Genomic DNA, 20,980 nt, shown 5'->3' with positions numbered 1-20,980 from the left:
CTGTGGTCTGTGGTGTAAAAGGGCAGCATTCTCCTCGGCAGGTCACCAGAACAGCAAAGCTTTGCTTAGGACTTCCTCTGTGTGAGGAACAAACGTGTCCAGCTGCATCTCCTTTCCCCTCAAAATCCACGTTCCCTGGGGAGGCCACCACAAATAAATACCTGTAGGGTTGGAGATGAGGCTGTGCTCTCTTTATTAATTCCTTTGCTGCCCTAATCCAGCTCCTTTCCCTGCAGAGGTGGGAGGTCAGGAGGCAAAATCTCCTCATTCAGGGGCATCACCTCTGCCACCCCCTTTGTGAAACCCCCTCAGGGCCCCGAGCTCCGCTCTGTAAGGCCGGGCATCCTTCCTAATTTAGTCCTGGGCTCCTCCACGGCGGGTTGTGCTAAGCCCTGCATCCCAATCAGGGTGATGGGCTGGGATGTGTGTGACAAGGACACTCTCCTGGCACCGCTGCTCCGCTGACATCACGCTGGAAATTAATTACCAGCGTCTCTTGTGCTAATTCCTCGGCTCCCACAGACGTGAAGGGACTGTGCATTGGCTGATTACACCGGGCACCAGCTCACAAGCTGTCTTGGGGAGAGCTTTCCATCTCGGAAGCCTGGTGGTGGAGGATTCCAGCCCCTTTTGCTGCTGGCTGGGTTTCCTCTCAGGTCGGGGTTTGCTTTGTTTTCCTTCTCCCGCCTTAGTAACCTGCTTTGGGATGAAAATAGTTTGCCAATGAAAAAAAATAGTTCGGGAAGCCATCATCCTTCCCTCTCTCTCTCTGTTTTTTTTTAATCATTTTCTAATTTTAACCAAAACTGACAGCAGAGTCGAGATCTGAGGCATAAAATCTGTAGGATCTTTTATGTTGGAGAGGAGAAAAACATCAAATCCACGGCCTAGACTTGCCTGCTGTCAGACTGCAGACATCCTTGCAGGAGTGAGGGGAGAACAGAAATGCTTCAGCTCTGGGAAGTTCAAGCATCAGACAACCCAAATATGTTGTTGTTTCTTGGAAGTTTGTCTGGTTATTGCTCGTGGAGCTCTTTTTTTATGTTAAGATGTGAATTTCTTCAATCCTAGTTCAATAATTCAGTAATATTTCAGCTGTCTTAACTCAGCGTGGAATGTACTATTTCCCTTAAATTCCAAACTCCGGAAATCCTGAGATCTGTGTTCCCATCTAGGCTTGTACAGGGATAATAATATATATATATAAAATATAATATAATATAAACCTCTTACACATGGAGCATGATAAATGTCAGCATTGACTTCATCTGATTTCTGATGCAATGTGGTTGTAGGGTCTGACCAAAGCTTTTCTCATAGCTGGGGTATTTATAACCTTCCATCTGCTCTCAGGTAACTCTGGTCTCCTGCTGTAGTTCAGGTGAGCTTTGTGAATTATTTCTTGCAATTTATAGGTTGATTATTTCTTGCAATTTGTTTCTTGACATTTTTTATTCTCTTGGGGTGGGGAAGGGAAAACCTCAAACCCGACTTTCTTCCTGTGTTTAAAATTCAGTTCAAATTTTTGAACCTATTCAGCAGTTCTTGGTGATAAAGTTAATAAACATGGGAGGATTTGGGTGGTTTTGGGCTTGATGAAAGGTGTTGAACCTCACCTGGCTCTTCTGAGCAGCCACTGAAATCCTGCCTGGGTTTGCTCCTGTGTTTAATGTTTCTTTACTGCTTCCCAATGGGAGTGTATTCAGTAGAATTAACCACTGTTGTGAACTAAATAAACTCTTAAATCACAGAATCATGGAATGGTTTGGGTTGAAGGGCCCTTAAAACTCATCCAGTGCCACCCCCTGCCATGGTCAGGGACACCTCCCACTAGCCCAGGTTGCTCCAAGCCCATCCAACCTGGCCTTGGACACTCCCAGGGATGGGGCAGCCTCAGTAAATAATCCTTTAAATTGAATTTCATTGTCTACAGTCTCTCTTGGATGATATATTCAGGTCATGGCTGCTTGATATAAGCTGTTACATCTTTCTTGCTCCTTGCTTTGACTAAAATCCTTCTCTTTAACTGAGAAGCTGCAGTGTCTTTTCTGATGTCATCATGTCTCCAGTTCTCAGGGAGTTCCAAAGACTTCCAATAATTTTTTATCTTGATTTTTCTTCTTTTAAAAGTGTGTTTGGTGGTGGGGGTTTTTTCAATAAGTTAATCTTTATGAACTCTTGTTTTCGTGGTAGAAGGGCTGGGGACTGAATTGGAGCATATGGGACTTGCCCAACTGTTTCTCTTTGAGGAGCTGCAGGACTGCAGAGTGTTAGCAGATCTTTGAAGGTGTTGAAAGGTGTTTTAAATACCTTTTCCTTTATAAACTTTGGTATCATGTCAGAGAAACAAACCTCCCTGAGGACCTGAACTGTGTCAGGCACTACAAGGAACAGAGTCCAGCAGAGAGACCAGAACTTTCCCTTGCCTAAGTTTTACATGATGTATTAATTAACCCCTGTAAATGACCAGAAATAATTTTGCAAGTTAAAATGAATAAATCAATGCCTTTTGCATTGGCTGCCAGTGATGACATTCTGCTTTTTTTCCCTATTTATACAACACTGTGAGTGCCTCAGAAGGGGCACAGTGGGTGTCTCAGGTTTGGAAAATACAGCTGCTAGGACGGGCCATGGATATTCCAGGTGTGACAAAACCAAGAGAATCATTTAGTCTGGAGAAGAGAAGGCTTAGAGGCGACCTCATCACTCTCTTCAACTCCCTGAAGGGAGGTTATAGCCAGGTGGGGGTTGGTCTCTTCTCCCAGGCAACCAACAATAGGACAAGGGGACATGGGCTCAAGCTCTGCCAGGGGAGGTTTAGGTTGGATGTTAGAAAGAAATTCTTTACAGAGAGGGTTATCAGGCATTGGAACGGCCTACCCAGAGAGGTGGTGGATTCACCATCCCTGGAGGTTTTTAAAAAGAGATTGGACGTGGCCCTTAGTGCCATGATATAGTAATTGGAGTTGGATCAGGGGTTGGACTTGATGATCTTGGAGGTCTTTTCCAACCCAATCTATTCTGTGATTCTATGATTCTATGATTCAGTTTTTAATAATTCCCTTGCTTTTTAATAATTCCCTTGCTTTTTAATAACTCCCTTGCTTTTTAATAACTCCCTTGCTTTTCCTTTCCCTGCGTTGGGGGAAATGCATTTCTGGGCCTGTTTTCCTAGCGAGTGGGTGGCTCGGTGGGTAAACACACCATCCTTCCAGTGGGCACTGGAGCCTCCAGCCACGAGGGCAGTGAGCCTGGTGCCCCCAGTGCAGTCCTAGCAGACATCTGTGCCCATGCCAAGCCCATCCAGGCTGGCAGATCCCGGGGGCTGGCAGTGTCCGGCGCTGGAACCGCGAGGGCTGCAGGTGCCTTGGCAGCGCCGGCGCAAGGCTTGGCTCTCCTTCTTCCCGCCAGCTTGGAGTCTCACTTCGGAACTCGGGGCAGAGGGGGAAAAACTTCAAAGTGGAAAAACAACAACACACTCCCCTTGTGTTCAGCTCCGTGGGTGACTCTGCAGCAGGTGGGGAGGAGCGGGAAGCTGCCTCTCCGGCGGGATTTGCCGCGAGCTCCGTTGTTTCCGCGGGTCCCCGGGGGGTTCCGAGCGTGGCTCGAGGCTCTCGGTGCAGCTCAGCCCGGCTTTGCCAGCACAAAGTCACCTCCAGGATGGCATGAAAGTCAATTTTCCGCATGCTCAGAGGAGCCCTTGTGTTACCAGCTTTGCACAATGACTTATATCTGGCAAGAACCTGCAAAATAGTCTCTCTGGCTGATTGTCAAAAATTACATCATATTGGAGTAAACTGCTTTTAAATCAAACATCCATTATTCATGGATATTAACTGCTTTTTTTTTATTTATTTTTTTTTTTCCAAACTGGCTGTTTTGTGTTTGATTTACTCTTTTTCTTTCTCTCTGATTGTCTGTCTGTCTCCCTCAGCTGCTCCTTTTAAATCTTAGCTCATCTTTAAATTTATGGAGCCAGAACACTTATCTCTGGGTGCAAGTCTCAACGTGCTGACCCTGCATTTGTTAACAGTGAAATTGGTTTTGTTGTTGTTGCAGTGTCATGTGCCATATTTACAGTAGGCAATCCAATACATTTGCACTGGGAAACTGTGCCCCTGAGCCTTGTAAACTTTAAAAATATTATTTTTTCTGCCTTGCTTTAGATACAAAAATCCCAACTTGCAGCAGTGTGTGCCATATGTTGTATTTAATTTGATGAGTTCTGCCACAAATGCATGTGGAGTAGCCTTCCTGCTTTTGTGGATACCCTCTGAAATGGGATGGGTTCAATCTGAGAAAAAAAACAGGATCCCTTTTTATTTGGGGGGGGGCTTGAAATCTCACAACCCTTTCTTTTGCTGGCAATATTTCTGTGTATTCAGGCAATGTTTTTTTTTTTTTCCAGTTGGCAGAGGGATGGCCAGAAAGAAAAGGGGAGAATAAATGAAAATAAATGTAAATCCTGTACCCAGGCTTGCTGCTTGTTCCTGGGTTTGTTTTATTTTGATCCTCTGTCTCTAAAATGACAGAAAGCTCCGTCCTAAACGATTCCTTCCGAAAAAGTGGCTCTTTAATGTATCCTGTGTGTTGTTCAGCCAGGAAAAGGATGTAGGTTTCGAGTGTGGCTTGACAATTGCACTTTTTGCTGATATTTATCACCCTCCCTTCGATACTTCAGCTAAATAAGAACTAAAAATGCAGCACACACCCGGTTCTGAGAGAGACCTCGGTCTTCCCTGGCCGTGCAGTGCCATAACTTTGGAGAGGAAGGCAGGGCTGGGATTGCAGAGGGAAAGCAGCTCCTCCCCAGAGCAGTTGTGTGCTGGCTCCTGGCCAGGACGGTGGGTTGGACACCCCTGCTCCTGCTGAAAGTACCACGGGCTCTTTGATAACGAGCGCTCGGGGATTTGTTGTTTCAATGTTCCCATCCAAAAAAGACATCTCCGGCAACCCAGGATCCCAAAACACCTGCTGGGGTCTTGGACACGCATGGAAGAGTTCCATCAACAGCATTCCCTTCAGTTCCTTGGTTTTTCTTGGAAGTATCTCAGCCCAGAGTACATCGGCCACGCTTGACCTCACTTAGCTGCACGGTGTAACGAAGCTCCCAGCTCAGCTCTTCTGGCTGCAGAGGCTTTAATTCTTCGGGAATTAATTTTCCTCCTCTTTCAGGAGTTCTTGGACAGCATTTAAAGAGAGTTAGTTCCCCGTGCCCACTGCTCTGCAGTAACTTCTCCTTTCTTCCCTTCCCTTGGCTCCTGAATTTTCCAGCTTCTTGGAGCGTCTGTCCAAGAGCGGCCACAGGTTGAGCCTCGCCCAAGTCACCCAGTAAAGAGGGAAATTAGTCTAATGCACTGCCTTAACAAAGGGGGAGAGTATGAGCATGAATAATTAATAGCACGGGGCTGTGGCAGTGGGATAAAATGAAGTCCCATTTGCTCAGCCTTATTAAAAGAGAGAGAGGGAGAGGGAGGGATGGGAAAGGTCGTTAAGGGACTTGTAACATGGCAAGAATCGCCTCCGAGGTGGATAATGTGTTTTCTAATCTCTGTGGTCTTTAACTAAACATAATGGTGGAGGTACTCTGGCTATCCCTGGCTCCTTGAATTATGGAGCATTCTGGGAGGTTGGTTGGCTCCTGGCCAAGGGCTGGGACTTTTCATCTGGGCAAGGTTAATAGGTAACACTTTTTATCCCGTGCCTTGGGTCCCCCCTAAGGTCTGCCCGGGGTCTTTAATGCTTTTTCTCCCCTGTGTGTCCCCCCAGGTCCCTCTGAGGGCAGGGATCTCGTTAGTGTGTTATCCCAGGACACTTCATTTCACACCCAGATGCTCTGGGTTCACTTACCTTCACTTGGTACCTATTAGGTCACTGGTCTTGGGTGTCCATTATGGGATTATAAATACCTTTAAAAGGGTAATCCCCTTGCAGTGTGCATTACAGGATTATAAACCTCCCAGAGATCTTAGGCTTTATCTGCCCTTTAACACACAGGCCCTTATTTCAAGTCCCTATTGACCAGGTATTTCCATTCTTTCTCCTTGGCCTTTGTAAAGAAAATCCTTCTTGCCTTGGGATATTATAGGAGAGCTCATCAGAACTTCAAAATTGTCCTCAGTGTGCTTTTAAACTCCTTGTCTTCAAGAAATCATTATTCAGACTTCAGAAAAAAAAAAAAAAAAGGCACTCTGAGTGCTTTTTGCTTCTTTACTTATCAGCTTGCCACGAAAACACGTTGAAATTTCATTTGCAGAGCATGAAATCGCTCGGGACGAGTTGAATTTAGAGATAGACAAATCCTGAAGATCACAAAGAGAATCTTCCAGTGACAGGGCTAATTGGCTAGAGAGACACGTGAGCGTGATAAAATTCAAAATAAAATTTTATTTTAGCAATCAGTGCTGTTATTGATTGTTAAAATAAACAGTCTTTAAAAGAATAGAGGCTGGCATGAGAGGAGAAGGCGTTGGAGGGGGTAGGAGATGGTGAGACAGAAGCTTTTCTTCCATTTTTGTGGATGCAAAGCTTTATTTTTTTACAGATTCTTAGCTGCAAATGCTTTAAATTAGTGGCCACCTACAGGTTATGGGAGGAGAAATAAGTGATTTTTCAGCTGGTGGTACCTGTGAGTTTTGCCCCAGGGCTGGAACTGAGGCTGCAAAGAGGGGAACGTGTAACATTCGCTCCCGTGGAGAGCGGGGGAATCTTTAAATGCCACGTGGAAACAATTTTTCCTTGTGGTCTTCCACGGCCATAACCGAATTTTCAAGGACATATCATATGTTTATGGGGTAGATGGGAGCCATGGTCATTTAGGTAAATTAATAGTTTCTGGATGTTCCCTGTCAGCATTAGCCCCGGGGGGCTTTTGGGAAAGCAGCTTTTGGCCCTCTCTTCTCCAGAGCTTTTCCATCCAGCTGGGAAGAGGCTCAACTGGGAGCTGGAATACTTTGCTGCTGACCCCGTCACTTATTGTTCTTAGGTTGAATTCAGCACTTTATTGACTTTGTCTTTTGTTCAGAACTTTCCAAGGAGAAATTTGGTTGCCAGGCCCAGATATTAATTTCCTTTGCAGTGAAAAGTCTTCGAGGCCCCTTTGCCAGAACATCATTATCCCTGGGTTTGGTTAGTGAGCTGTTGGGAGCTGGGCTGCGAGTGAGAACAGCCTGTAAAACTGCTCTGGACCTCAAAGATTAACATTTCCATGCAGTTTGTAGCAATTTTTTCCTTGGTGGGCAAGTTGAAATGAATTTTTTGAGCAATTTTTACTCCCTAAACCTCACTGCAAATACAGAGCCTTCCTGGTTTTACAGAGCTTGGGTAAAAATTGCTTTGGTTTTTTTGGGTCTTAAGGATGAAAAATAACATGTTAAAGACTGGTATTCGAGGCAGGTAAGTTCACAAAGGACTAGTTGGGAGATTACAAATCTTGTAAGCACCTCAGGAAGTGGGATGTGAATGTTTTTATCCTAATAGGGAGCTGATAATATGTCTGAATAAAACCCTGCCTGCTCTTTAGCTGGGAGAAATGGCAGGTGGAGGGAACCTGTAAATCCTCTGGATTTAAAAATCCTGGAGATTTTTCAAGCTTCACTTCTGTTGCCCAGTCCTGCATCACAAAACGAGCCTCCCTTCCTTTAATTCAACCTTTAATTCAGATCTCTACAGTTGCACAAATAGGAAGTAAAAGGCCAGGCAGCATCAGTGCCTCTGCTCTGGCAAATGCTGAAATAATACCTACAGATTGTGTAATATTTATTAAGCTGCACTGGATATGACCAGCAAATTAGAAGTAAAGGGTATTGATGTGAGGTTGGCCTGGCCATGCTGATGTTGCCATGAGTTTCTGCTGATATTTTAAGTACCATTAACTCCTCTCATGGTCACAGGTCTCTTTTAATTGAAAGGAGCATCACCGTGAAATTTAATAACGTTTATGAAGTTATGTCAGGCCAGGTGCAGTGCTGAGCTCCACTGGGCTTCGACCAGCACGTTTTCCTGCTTCTAAAAATACTCATTTCTCCTAAATTGAAAGGCCCAAACAGGTAAATCTCACCTGGCCCCAGAGGAAAGACAGCAAACCTGACGGAACTGATTGAGGAGGGGGAACAACTCGTCCCTCTCATCCGGGCTCTGGTTGAATCATCTCGGATGTTGCCTAAAATCAGGGTTGTTTTTATGCCTTTGCCATCTGAGCTGCCACTTCAGATGTGATTTTCCTCCTGGTCTGTGTGATGTGCAGCACAGCTCTCAGCAGGGCCCGTGTTCTGTTCTGCTCTGCGATTTCGGCTGCACTTGGCTGGCCCTGCCTCTCTCAGCCCATCTGTCTGAACCTTCTCAGTGCTGGTGCTCTTCTCTCCTGCTACTCGGTCAAATATTCAAATTGGGGAAGAAACTGTTTGGTTTTCCTCACAGACTTTAAAGATTTGGCCTGGAGAAACTGCCTGGGAGCTGTCCCTGTCTGCTGCTGGGTGGCACTGGTGGTGCATCCCTGCTCCTTGATGGATTCCACTGGGAAACCCGATTCCCTTATTTCTGAGGTTGTGTCCCCCCCAATAGACACTGATATTACACAATCTGTAGGTATTATTTCAGTATTTGCCAGAGCAGAGAGACTGATGCTGCCTGGCCTTTTATTTCCTATTTGTGCAGCTGCAGAGGTCTGAAGGGTGGAGTTGAGAGAGGAGAGGATCATTTTGTACTGGAGGACTGGGCAACAAGAGTGAAGCTTTAAAAATCTCTAACAATACTAGAGGTGTTATTTCTGGGGTGTTGTATCCCCCTTTTAATAGGGATAAATCTGCCTCCTGATCATGTGTTACAAATCAAGCAACAAGCAAAACATCTCTGGTTGTAACAACTCCACTTCGAGCTGCAGCAAAACCTCTTTGTCGTGCTCATGAGGAATTCATCCTGTGTTTTGTCCCCTTTCTGGCAGATTCTTCTTTACAACCTGGAAACAAACCAGTGCCTGACCAAGGTGGGCAACTCCATAGGTGACTTCACGTGTGTCAACCTCCACGACAGCCCTCCCCACATGCTCGTAGCGGGCAACAAGGACAGAAAGTAAGTGCCACCATCTCCAATTAGCTGACTTCCCATCCTGCTGTCCTACATCTGGACCTGCTGGAATTGGTTCCTCCTCTAACGTTTCAAATGCAGCCACAGTTTGAGGAACAAACTATTAGGTAATAGTTGGACGTGGCTGTCAGCGGGCTTTGTTTTCGGGAAGCTCCCTGGGAAGACTTTGCTTTTCCAGCCATTTGGTGGACGCAGTTGGTGCACAGCCCAGCGAGACCACTTGGAATATCTTCCCCTTCCCCGCCACCACCCGCAAAATTAGTTTGGCATTTAAAAGCTCACTTTCTGATATTAAAAAAACAACCTCGGGGATGAATCGTGGGGGATGAGAGGGGCCCGGCTGCCAAACGATGTCAAGAGTGTATTTGGGAACACTGTGATGTCCCTCAGGTGACAGGGAAAAAAAAAAGAGACTTTCATATGAACAGATTCCAGCTTCTATTTAGCTGATTAGCAGCTTTCTCTTTAACTCCTTGGCTTGGGGAGTAGGATTTTCCCAGCGCAGTGGCCGGTGCCAGGAGCGGACGCGCTGGGAACAGGCAGCGCGAAAGGATTAAAGTGCTTAAAAAGACCCTCTGAGTCCAATTTTTAGATTTTCTTTTCCTGGCGAGTCGTCGGTGGGGTCTGATCCAGTGCTCCAAAGGAGATGTGGGATGGCAGGGAGCCAGTCCCTAATGGCTCCCGCTTCCTTCCCTCCTCCTTTCCCCTGCCGGGCACCAGGCTGCAGGTGGTGCTGTGCTGTGGTGGTGGGATCAGATTGGGAGGCGGGCACTTCCCTCTGCCAAATCCCAGACCTCTGTCCCGCCAGAGCAGCAGCTTGCAAAAATGATTATTTTGTCAAACAGCTTTTTTTTTTTCCCCCCTCCTTTCTCAGTGAACAGGCAGTGCAAGCAAACCTCACACTTCCTCGGCACGCAGGGTGAGGGAAATATCTGGAGTTTGACGAGTGGACTTGAGTCCTTGGGAGGCTTTTTTTTTGCCCTCTAAAAGCAGATAATTGATTTTCCAAAGCACCCCAGTGAAACTGCCTCCAATTTTGATCTCTTGCACAGTGACAGGAGAGTAGCTGAAGCTGATATCCCTTCAGTGGGGTTGGGATTCACTCTCTTTGGAGTCTGTGCCCTTTCCCCTCCAGAAAGCTTTTTGGTTTTTCAGCTCAAGCACTGACTGAGTTTAAGAGGTTGGCTGTCACTAAAATAGCAAGAAGTTAGGAATTAATAGTTGAGCAAACAAGTGTGGCATCCAGGAGGCAGGACCACAGGTATCTCTGAGGTCAGTGCCTCATGTGCTGCTGCATGAAGGTGCTGGGCATCCATAGGTGGAATGAGACTGGAACCTCCACAGCTCTATTAAGGAGCAAATCTACTAAATAGGGACCTTGCCACGGGAGTTCAGACTGCTGGTGGCCAGTGGGAACACTTACAACTTGAATTAAATGCAGCAGTTTCACAATTTCACTGGAATATGATGGTCTTTTATTCAAAGCCACGATTTTGAGAAGTCAACGCTTGGGAAATGTTTTTGGTAGGACCTGTAAAATCTGTCTCTCCGTTGAAAACACTCCTGAAGCATTGGTGATTTATTTGATTTCTGAGCTGTGCTTCACTCTGGCAAGAGATGTGACAGCAGGGAGCGTGTGCTGATCCTGCTTTTCCGTGCTGGAAGCTGGGATGGCGAACGGCGTTGGGAAAGCAAACACATGGCAAGCCCGGTCACCGGGAGCGTGGATCAAAACATGTATTCCATGCTTTCCTGGAGGCAAGGCAGCTTAATTTTGAGTCAGTCTAACAGCAGGGTCAAAGCCTGGTCATGAGAACACCTTCCCTACTACTCCCAGGGCTGGGATGAGCCCGGAGTGCTCCCACTGAGCCCAGCTGTTGAGGCAGGAGGAGCCGGGCCGTGCCAGGTCTGTGTTACAGCATCGCATTAGATTGGCAAAACGCTTCTCTTTCTTCCCTTCAAAGCACATCTGAGCAGCACAAGTGTGCCTGTGATTCTTCCAGGGGTGTGCCAGGATGGACACCTGCCTGAAACCCGGGCGCTCGCTAATGGAATAAGCAGGACTCAATCGGATCTTCGCTTCCAGCTGAGCCTTCCAAACAGGAGCAGCTTTGATTTCCGTGCAGAGCACAGGCAGGACAGCATACCCTTCCAAATACCCCATCCTCACCCAAAGCACTGCTCCAACATGTAGCCAAAGCTCCTCTCTGCTGGAGCTGGAGGCAGCGAGTCCTTGTCACCATCCCAGCCGAGGGATGGGATGTTCCCAAGGGCGGCCGTGCAGCCACACGGAGCGTGTTCCTCACCCCATTCCAGCATGTTTTGCTGCATGTCAGATGGATGTTGCTCTGCTGGAGTTCTGGATTGTTCTGTTGCCTTTTCCTTTCAGTCCCCGAAACGTGTTGTTTGTAAAATCCTCCATTGGAGAAAGGAAAAGGAAAGACTTGCACAACACCATTAGGATCGTAGCGGGGGTGTGGAATAAAGCACAGTTAATGTGTTGGAACAAGTGTGTTTTGGCCTTTTCTGGAATTAATGTGGACCTGATGCTTTCACTCCTGATGGCCATCAGTGGGAGGAACTTTCTCTGGCTTCCTTTCAAATCTGAGATCAGTATTTTGCCTTTCCTTCTGTTTTCACTTGCTGCATTTATTTATTCACTGATGCTTCATCTCTTAATCCTGACATATTGGATCCTGACTTAAGGATCAGAAAAATATACTCCTTTGTGATATGTGCTGGGTTTAAAACTTTAACTGGCTTTGTGGCCTTGTTGCAGTGGTTGAAATCCTAAGTTCTGTTCCTGTAGTTCTGTTCTGGCTGAGTCTTCCTTATGTTTCTCTTCCAAGTGCTTTGTCTGAGTGGTCAATAATGTCTGAAAAGCAGATGTGCCTAAAATCTGCCCGCAGTCAGTGGCTGCATTTTTGAAGTGAGAAGAGATACTGGTTGCTGGGTGCCTGTGGATGGCTTTGTTTTAATATTAGTGATTAAGTCAAGGGTATAAATATGTCATTCCCATTTCTTGTCTTTTAATTTGCCCCACATTTGGTGTCTTCTGAAATCTTTGAAATCCCGGTCCTTTCCCTTGATCCTGGTAATAATATTACCCCTCATCCCGAGTGGATGTGGGTTGGGTACCAGGGTAGGGTGTGTTAGCAGTGTGCCCAAAACACAGGATTTAGTGCCTCAGGGCATTGCTGATGTTTTGGGAGGCACAGACAGAGGAGCTTTCTCCAAATTGCATTTACATTTTATATCATGGGCTCAGAGAATCACAGGATGGTTTGGGTGGGAAAGGACCTTAAAGCTCATCCAGTCCCACCCCTGCCATGAGCAGGGACACCTTCCATAGCCCAGGTTGCTCCAAGCCCCGTCCAGCCTTTTTGGAACATTTCCAGGGATGGGGCAGCCACAGCTTCTCTGGGCAACCTGTGCCAGGGCCTCCCCACCCTCCCAGCCAGGAATTCCTTCCCAGTGTCCCATCTATCCCTGCCCTCTGGCAGTGGGAAGCCATTCCCTGTGTCCTGTCCCTCCATCCCTTGTCCCCAGTCCCTCTCCAGCTCTCCTGGAGCCCCTTTAGGCCCCAAAAGGGGCTCTCAGCTCTCCCTGGAGCCTTCTCTTGTCCAGGTGAACCCCCCCAGCTCTCCCAGCCTGGCTCCAGAGCAGAGGGGCTCCAGCCCTGGCAGTATCTCCGGGGCCTCCTCTGGACTCTCTCCAGCAGCTCCACGTCCTCCCTGTGCTGGGATCCCAGAGCTGGGGTCTTCAGACCTGTAAAGAGGCTCTCTTTAGATCCTAGGACTTGTAAAGAGTCAGGGAAGTGCTGTATGGTGGGACAACTCTGCCTGAAAAACCCTCTGATAACAAGAAGTCCGAGGAAAAACTCAGCGATGAAAAATATGGACTGAACTGGTTTTCCAGCCCTGCAGCGGCCACAGGGCTGCTGCTGCTGTCCCAGATAACATTTTCACGACCCCAAAGATCCTCGTGCTCTCAGAACCCACAAGGCTGCACGTCCACAGCTGGTTTTTATCCCTGTTTGTTCTCCCTGGCTTTGGTTTAGGGTGAGGGTGTTCGACCTGCGCGGGGGCGAGTCCGTGTGCTCCCTCTACGCCCACCAGCTTGGAGTGTCTGCAGTGCAGATGGACGACTGGAAGATCGTCAGTGGAGGAGAGGAGGGCCTGGTGTGCGTGTGGGACCAGAGGATGGGCACCAAGCTGTGGGAGATGCACGCCAGGTAACTCCTGGGGGGGGCCCTGTCCCGGAGTGTTCGTGGGCTCCGGCTGATGGGAGGAGTGTGGGGAGGAGATGATCCAAAAGGCACTGAAAGGATGAATTTTGGAGGATTCTGTTCAGTGTTCATGTGATTTGGGAACAGATTGCCTCCCCAGCTGCAGTCATGGCTTTCTCTGTGTGCCCTTCAGCTGTCTTGGGCTTTTGCTCGTTAGTTAACGAGCGCTTCAGTCAGTGTTGGAGGCCAGGGAGGTTTTCTCTCCTGGATTTTCCATGAGGTTCAGTTCCTGCCTTTTCCCTGCCCCATCCCCAACCACTCTGCTTATTGAACCTTGCATTTAAAACTCTGGGCTGGCTGTTTTCAGAGTGGCTGGTCCTGGCTCTCTCTATCCAGTGTATCCCACCACAATCCCTGTGTTTCTGCTCGTCACGTTCACACATTCCCTTCACGGTGATGATCAAAGCCAGGCTGGTATTTAAACTCATTTAAATACTAAAATACCAGTTTGTACTGAAAGCACAAGTAGTTCAGTACTGGGAGTACAAGCAGAGATCAGTATCCTGGAGCTGACAGTTGCTACAGCCAAATTCAGATTTCCCGATCAAGGCACAATTCCCAGGGATTTGGCTTCATCTGGGTGAAGACTCAAGGATTTAGCCCCTTGTAACTCTGAGTGATAGCCATAAAATGAGCAGATAAATCCTGATTTCTTTTTTTTTTTAATGCCTCTTTTCCAAAGAGGAGCTAGATGAGGTATTTACAGGCAGAGAAGTTCAAGCTGGAGCTGTCATTGATTAATAGCAGGTATTGCCTTCCCTGTTGACCCTGGGAATGATAAAGCCTGTTGTGATGTGGCTGATGCATTAAAGACAATATTCCATTGATTGTCTCCTTGGCACGCTCATTAGTGCTGCTGCAGGAGGAGGGCAGGCAGGGCAGGGCTGAGCTGGGGGATGGACTCCAAGTGAAACCATTAGATTGAACATTTAAAATACTGTTTAATCTATAGAGGAATCAGAAGGGATCCCTTCAATCAAACAGGCCTTCTGAGATAAGGGCTCTGTGTGGTGTTATCCATGGCTGGGAATGGAAAACAAGGGCAGGAGCCAGGGGAGGTGACAGGAGACACATTGGGGTCGTGGAGATGAGGGGAGAAATTACTCCTGCTTGGACAGAAAATGCTGGTGCAGTGGTTCAGGGTGAGTTTATTCCCCAGTGAGAGAAAAGGAGTGAAGACCAGATTGAGCATCCAAAGGAGGGACATGAGGAGGGGGAAGGGTCTGAAGGGGCCACACGAGGAGCAGCTGAGGGCACTTGGCTTGTCCAGCTGGAGGAGTCTGAGGGGAGACTCCTCAGGGTCTGTGGCTTCCTCAGAGGGGCAGCTCCAACCTCTGCTCTGGGTGAGCAGGGACAGGATCCAGGGAATGGCTGGAGCTGTGCCAGGGCAGGCTCAGGTTGGATCTCAGGAAAAGCTTCTTCCCCCAGAGGCTGGTTGGGCACTGCCCAGGCTCCCCAGGGCAGTGGGCACAGCCCCAAGGCTGCCAGAGCTCCAGGAGGGTTTGGACAACGCTCTGAGGGACAGGGTGGGATTGTTGGGGTGTCTGTGCGTCCAGGAGCTGGACTGATGATCCTGTGGGTCCTTCCAGCCCGGAATATTCCATGATTCTGTGATTCTTAGCATGTGCCACAGAGTGCATTTCCATAGCTCAGTGCCTGGGGGTCCTGGCGGTCCTTACCCTTCATTTTGGGAAGCACCCTGCTCTTCCCAGGAGTGTGCTGCAGTCCTCAAAGCAGCAAACAAGCAGAGAGCCCCCATCCCTCACAGCCTCCGTGCTGCTGGGTTTGGAACAGATTTTCTGACCTCCACATGTGTTCTGGTAAGAGCCCACTAGGTGGGGATAGAACATGTGGGATCTGCTTCGTCCGGAGGAGAAGAGCCAGAGGTGCGGGTTCCTGCTCCAGCCTGGGAGAGAAAGGTTAGAGGTTCAGGTTCCCAACCTCTGGCCGTTCTGGATGGGGATAAAAGATGGATGTGCTGCTCTAGGCTGGAGGAGAAGAGCCAGAGGTGCAGGTTCCCAACCTCTGGCCATTCTAGATGGAGATAGAAGATGTGGGATCTGCTCCAGGCTGGAGTAGAAGAGTCAGAGGTGCAGGTTCCTGCTCCAGGCTGGAGGAGAGGAGACAGAGGTGCAGATTCCCAGTTTCTGGCCCTACTGGATGGGGATAGAAGATGTGGGATCTGCTCCAGGCTGGCAGAGTAGAGCCAGAGCTGCAGGTTCCCAACCTCTGGCCGTAGAACGAGCGTCGACTTAAACGAATCCTTGTTTAATCCTGAGCGATTCCTTTCCCACACTTGGATTTTGGGAGTGCAGTGCAGGTGGCACCTCACCCAGAGCTGGGGGTTGTTTTCCAGGCACCCGGTTCGCCACGTGTGGTTCAATTCCCACAGTCTGATCACGGCAAACATCCCTGAGGAGAGGAACCCTCGGGGCAGCGCCGACGACGACCCCGCCGTGCACCGCAAGTGAGTTAAGGCAGCTCTCACAGATCTGCTCTCCCTTATATATTTTTAAATAGCACACTAAGCCTCTGAGTCATAATCCAGAGCAGGAACAGAGGAGGTAAAGCATCTTAAAAAAAAAAAAAAAAAAAGTTTAAGGATAAGGTTTTTAAAACAAGGGAGGAATTGGCTCTTTATTTTCTTCCAGCACGAAAAAAATGCATTTCTTTCTCAGCAGGGGAACATAAAGGCCACTGAAGCCAGAGAGGGAATGCAGCCTTTTCCATGCTCTAAATATTAGCAGTGATATCTCCTCCTGAAGGAAAACTACTGGTATTTAAACTGCAGGTTTTGGTATTTGCATCTCGGGCTGCTCTGTGTGTGATTGAACTATCAAAGACAATGGGCTCGTCTGCCCCCGTCCTGAGCAGGCTGGAGATGTTTCAGCAGATGACAGTCACGTCTCTGCAGTGCTGGAGGGAATGATTCATTCCCAGGGCTTGCTGGGTCCCTGGAAGGAGGCAGGAGGGATGTTCTCTGTTAAACTCTGACTAGTGCAGGAGGGAAGGGGTTTTATATCAGCTCCTGAAGCACCGAGTTCCTGGATTGGGACGATCCTTTATGGTGATAATTCCTTTCCCTGGTATGTGATGAAGGTTCAGGGGTGTGTCCTGGTTGTGTTCCCTGCAGGTATCGAGGGATCATTTACTCCTACGAGTTCTCAGGGGAGCAGCTGGCAGGGGACAGTGTCCTCCCCATCTGCCGCTCGTCCTACGACGAGCTCACGGGCTACAACTACAACATCGGCCTGGCCATGCCCTATGACAGCATTTAGGGACTCCTGGGCTGCTGGGGGCCAGGCAGGACAACATCCACGTGGGACAAGCACCTCAGAGGGGGTGTTGGCTGCAGGACAACGGGCTGGGATTCACCAAAACGTGGGGATATGAACCCAAAGAGTTCGAGGCTGCCCTGGAGCATGTCACTGAAACGTGGTGCTGCTCAGAGGTCCACCCTGCTGGAGGGGAGAGTGAAGATGAAGGGGAACATCACACTGCAGGGTGAACCAAAATCCTACTGCTTGTGGGAAGGATGCTGCTGGTCCCACCTTGGCAGAGGGACACGGTCAGGAAGATGGAGGGGCACGGTGTGAGGGGTGGGAGCACACTCAGGAGTTCCTGCCTGCCCTGAGAGGGGGGAAAAAACCCACCAGGAACTTGGGGGAAGCATGTTGCTGAGCCACATGTTTGTTATCTCTGTCCTGGTAAAGAGCTGGTCATGCTTGTTTTCCTTGGAATGCACTGGAATGTGTCAAGGGACAGGATCATGCACAAAAGGTTGGGAGAGGGGAGGGTGATGGAGAGAGGGAAGGGAAGGTTGGCCCCAGGCCAGACTGGATGCTTGGGAACTCAGCAGACAAAACACATCAGAATGATTTTAAAATGAATTATTTTTTTAAATCCTCTAAAATTCTGGATTAAATATTTTTTAATTGTCTGAGTACACGTGTCTCTGGAGTTTTGTTCCTGAGTCTTTCAGGGTGAACCAGCCCCCTGCACTGGAACAAAGGGCTGCCATGGCTCAGGTGTGTCCTTTGCTGGATCAGGGAGGGTTTTCTGATGCTTCCAAACTGGGATTTGATCCTGAAACACAAGGGATGAGCTGGACACAGTGCCCCTGCCTGGGGGTTGAGCACCAGTGCTGTGGAGAAGCCCCCAGGCTGTAGGTGCACTCACCTTAAACCCAGGCTGCACTGACAAAGGGAAAACCAGTTTGGAGAACAAGAGCCCCAGCCCTGGATCTGTTTTAGTCCTTTAAAACTGTTTTATGGTTATGATTTGCCCTTGGAAACCTACTGGTGCAAACCAAAGCCGTGCCAATTCTGATTCAGCTGAGGTTAAGTTTTAACTTAACATATTTTTTACTGGATTAATGGAATGGATGTAAAAGTGCCAGGGAGGGGTGAAGGAATGTGCCCAAACCTGCAGGAGAGGGGCTGGGCTGTCACTTCAACCTTTCTCCAGTCACTGGAGAGCTTCCTGCTGCCCTCCTGCCTGGAGAGCAGCTTTTCCTTCTTTGCCTTGGGGTGGTTTTCCATGACCCCTAAGCCATATTTCCCATGGTTTTGATTTTTAACACTTGGCTTTTTCCTTGTGATGGATAACAAGCAGTGCAAGAGGCAAAGTCATTCTGTCTGACCAATAAATTTGATCTTTTATAAAGCTTTGGTCTCTTTTTTCTTCTTTCTGGGAAGCCAGCTCCCTCCCTCCATTCCTGGAAGATCAAGCAGTGTCACGGATACGCAGTTGGGATGAGATTTCTCCAGAAACCTGACAAATTTCTGCAGCATAAATGATTTTGGGGGGTTATTTCAGCCTTGTGACTCCTGATGTGCTGAGCAGAGAGAGCTTCCATGTTGTTCTCCTCCCTCCTTGCCCAGCCCTTGGCTTCTTCCCACTCTGACTCTCTTTATCTTCCTCTGTTATCTCAGGACAGCTTTGTTCTCTCTTGCTCTCCCTGCTGCAAGGAGCAGAGAAGTTGGTGCTGTGCCCACGTGTCCAAGCCCTTTTCCTGGAGTCCACCTGCACATTCCTGCTCCCTCCTTCTCCCTGTCCCCCTGCACTGCCCCGTCCTTGAGCCGATGGGAGGGGGATGTTTTGCAGCACCTGCCTGTGGAATGTTTGCTTCCTTGGGCAGAGCAGCCCTGCAAGTCACCAATTCTTTGGTCACCAACCCATCCTGATCCTGGGAGGTTTGTGTCACCTCCAGTGGGGAAAGGAATTCCCTGTTTCCTTGGCTCTGGGTGCAGCTCCTCCGGGTGGATCCCGGGATGGTCCTTTGGGTCTGTTTTCCCTGTGTCTGGAATTCACTGAGGAGGTTGCAGCACAGCAGAAGGTGGTGTGTGCATTTAACTGGCATTCCTAATGCAAATGAGGGCACTCAGGCTGTTGGACAGTATAATATTCATGTGGGGAGCTGAACTGTGGTTTGTGAAAAGGGCTGTTGTCCCACTTCCCTGGGTGCTGGAGTGGAGCAAACACGGCCTGGGCTGCTCAGGCTGGGCTTGGGGGACATTCAGATGGAGCCTCTTCCTTAATTTCAAGAGCAGGAATGGAGCCACCATCTTGTGTTTGTGGGGAGTGATGCCACCTTTGGGCTTCCCATCTGGGGACTCCTGGTGCCCAGTGAAGCAAAGCTGAGCCCAGAGTTGTGTCAGACAAGGGTGGTCACTGGGAAGGGAGATCTCTGCTGGTTTTGGCTCCTTGAGTTGAGGAGCTGCAATCAGGACAAGCTGGGCCAGGTTGGACTGACCTGGCAGGGGCTGGGCTGAAGGTGGAGGCTCACACTGGGCTCATGTGCCAGGCTGGTGACCCTCAGCCAGGCTGGGTAATTGGGGACAGCTAAAAATCCAAAGGCATCCGAGGAAGAAATAGTTTGGGGGGGGAAAAGCCTCAAGAACAACTGCTGGTATCTATTATTGGTGACAGTGACCCTCAGCTAAAAAGAGGTGTCTGTTCCCTCCTGAGAAGGATCTCTGCTCCAAAGGGAATCCGAGATCAAAGGGGAGCTGTCTGTGCTCAGCCCCGGAGCTGTGACCGCAGGGTGCTCAGCACAACGGGAAGGACAGGGTAGGACGTGCTCAGCTGTGCTGGAAAATCCACCCTGGAAAATCCCCAGCTGCCCCTTCACTCATTCTGGGGCCAACCGACCAGCAAAGGCCCCCAGAAAGTGCTTTTTGCCTCTTTTTGGTGACCTTGGCAGTGGGGGAAGGGTGATTCCAGCATTTTGGGGGCTGCCATCCCTCTCCTGGTGCTGAGGAGTGGTGGGAGAGGAGCAGTGGGTGTTCTTTGTGCAGAGAGGGACTACAGGGGTCTCTGCCTCGAGCAGCACCTTCCCCTCCCACCCTGTAGCCTTTCCCATTCAGCCTCTGCTCTGCTGCCCCTGCCCACCTCTGTCAGTCCCTGTTCCAGCTGCCGTCAGGGAGGGGTGGATGTGTGGTGCCAGTGTGCCCAGGTGGTGCAAAAAACACTTGGCTTTGCCCTCGCTGCCCCCTCTTGTCTTCCAGTGACGTTTGGCCACTCATTTCCACCTTCTGTGGATGGTCCTAAAACCTTCACCTACATTTTGGGCAGTGCTGGGGTCCTCCCAACCCCTCCCAGTCCCTGAGACCTCTGAGTCCAGTCCCTGCTGCCAGAGGGGAAGATGGGGTGGCAGTGGTTGAAGTACTGATGGATTATAGAGCAGAACTCAGTGGGAAAGGGCCTATTCCAGGTCAGGATTTGTGCCACTGGAAGATTTATGGCCAGAACTGTGGACCTTCAGCCTCTGGGCCAAATGCCTCTTCATGGGAGAGCTGCTGTGTCACCTCTGCCTCAGACAGTGCCACTGGAAGGAACGAGTCCCTCCTCAAAATTTACCTCACAAATATCAGCTGCAAGGGGCTGCCCAGCTCCGTGGCTGTGGGCTCTGTGCTGCCTCCTGTTCTCCTGCTCCTCCCACCCTTCCTGGGCAGGTGTCCCCCGTGTTCTGGTCTCTCCTGCCTTTCCCAAGCCCCACTGTGGCTGACAGATGGGTGGGGATGGTGAGATGAGTGTTGCTCGTGGTGCACTGTCTGTCCCCACCCTGCAGTCCTGGGGTTCACCCAGCCCCGCTCTCCAGACCCAGGAGCTGCTGCTGTCTCCAGTGCTGCTCAGCCTTTATCAGCCTTCCCAGTTTTCCAATTCCCCTCTGCTGACCACAGCTGGGATCTGCCACAGAGCTTTGGGCCTCCTCACAGGGCTCAGCATCTCAGCCCCATAGCAGAACTATTGTCCTTCATGGAAGGCTCTGGGCTTTGCTGTGGGCTGCAACAGAGGCCTCACCCTTGCCAGGTTTCCCAGGGCTCTGCCAGATTATCCAGGGATTCACAGGATTGTTATCCTGGGGTTTGCTGTGTGTAACACCAACCCTGGGTTGTGCTTCCCTGGCTTTCCTCTGGCACAGGAATGATGCTCCTGCCCTGGAGGATCCGTTCCTAAGGACCAGGCCTTCAGCATCAGCCATTGCTGGGGTGAGGATGAGGTTTATCTTCCCTGGGCCCTCCCTTCCCACTCTCACCTCCCTCCTGCTCTCCACCTCATCCCATTTCCTGCAGAGGGTTGTGTTGGCTCCAGCCTCTGCTTCCC

The 20,980-nt window shown here is 49.4% G+C and overlaps 1 protein-coding gene across 1 annotated transcript in view; it reads left to right on the top strand.

Moving 5' to 3' along the window:
* Positions 1-17,318, top strand: part of FBXW8 (F-box and WD repeat domain containing 8) — a 50,742-nt gene extending 33,424 nt beyond the window's left edge. Inside the window, exons 7-10 of the mRNA XM_027661472.1 lie at positions 8,942-9,069; positions 13,145-13,318; positions 15,729-15,839; positions 16,506-17,318. Coding sequence (XP_027517273.1) covers positions 8,942-9,069; positions 13,145-13,318; positions 15,729-15,839; positions 16,506-16,650 — 558 coding nt within the window. The 3' untranslated portion in view covers positions 16,651-17,318. The remainder of the gene's footprint in view (positions 1-8,941; positions 9,070-13,144; positions 13,319-15,728; positions 15,840-16,505) is intronic.
* Positions 17,319-20,980: the final 3,662 nt, after the last annotated feature.

The sequence above is a fragment of the Corapipo altera genome, unplaced genomic scaffold (genome assembly GCF_003945725.1).
Source record: "Corapipo altera isolate COAL_440 unplaced genomic scaffold, ASM394572v1 150, whole genome shotgun sequence".
NCBI classification, from domain to species: Eukaryota; Metazoa; Chordata; class Aves; order Passeriformes; family Pipridae; genus Corapipo; species Corapipo altera.
This window is presented reverse-complemented; position numbering and strand designations above follow the sequence as displayed.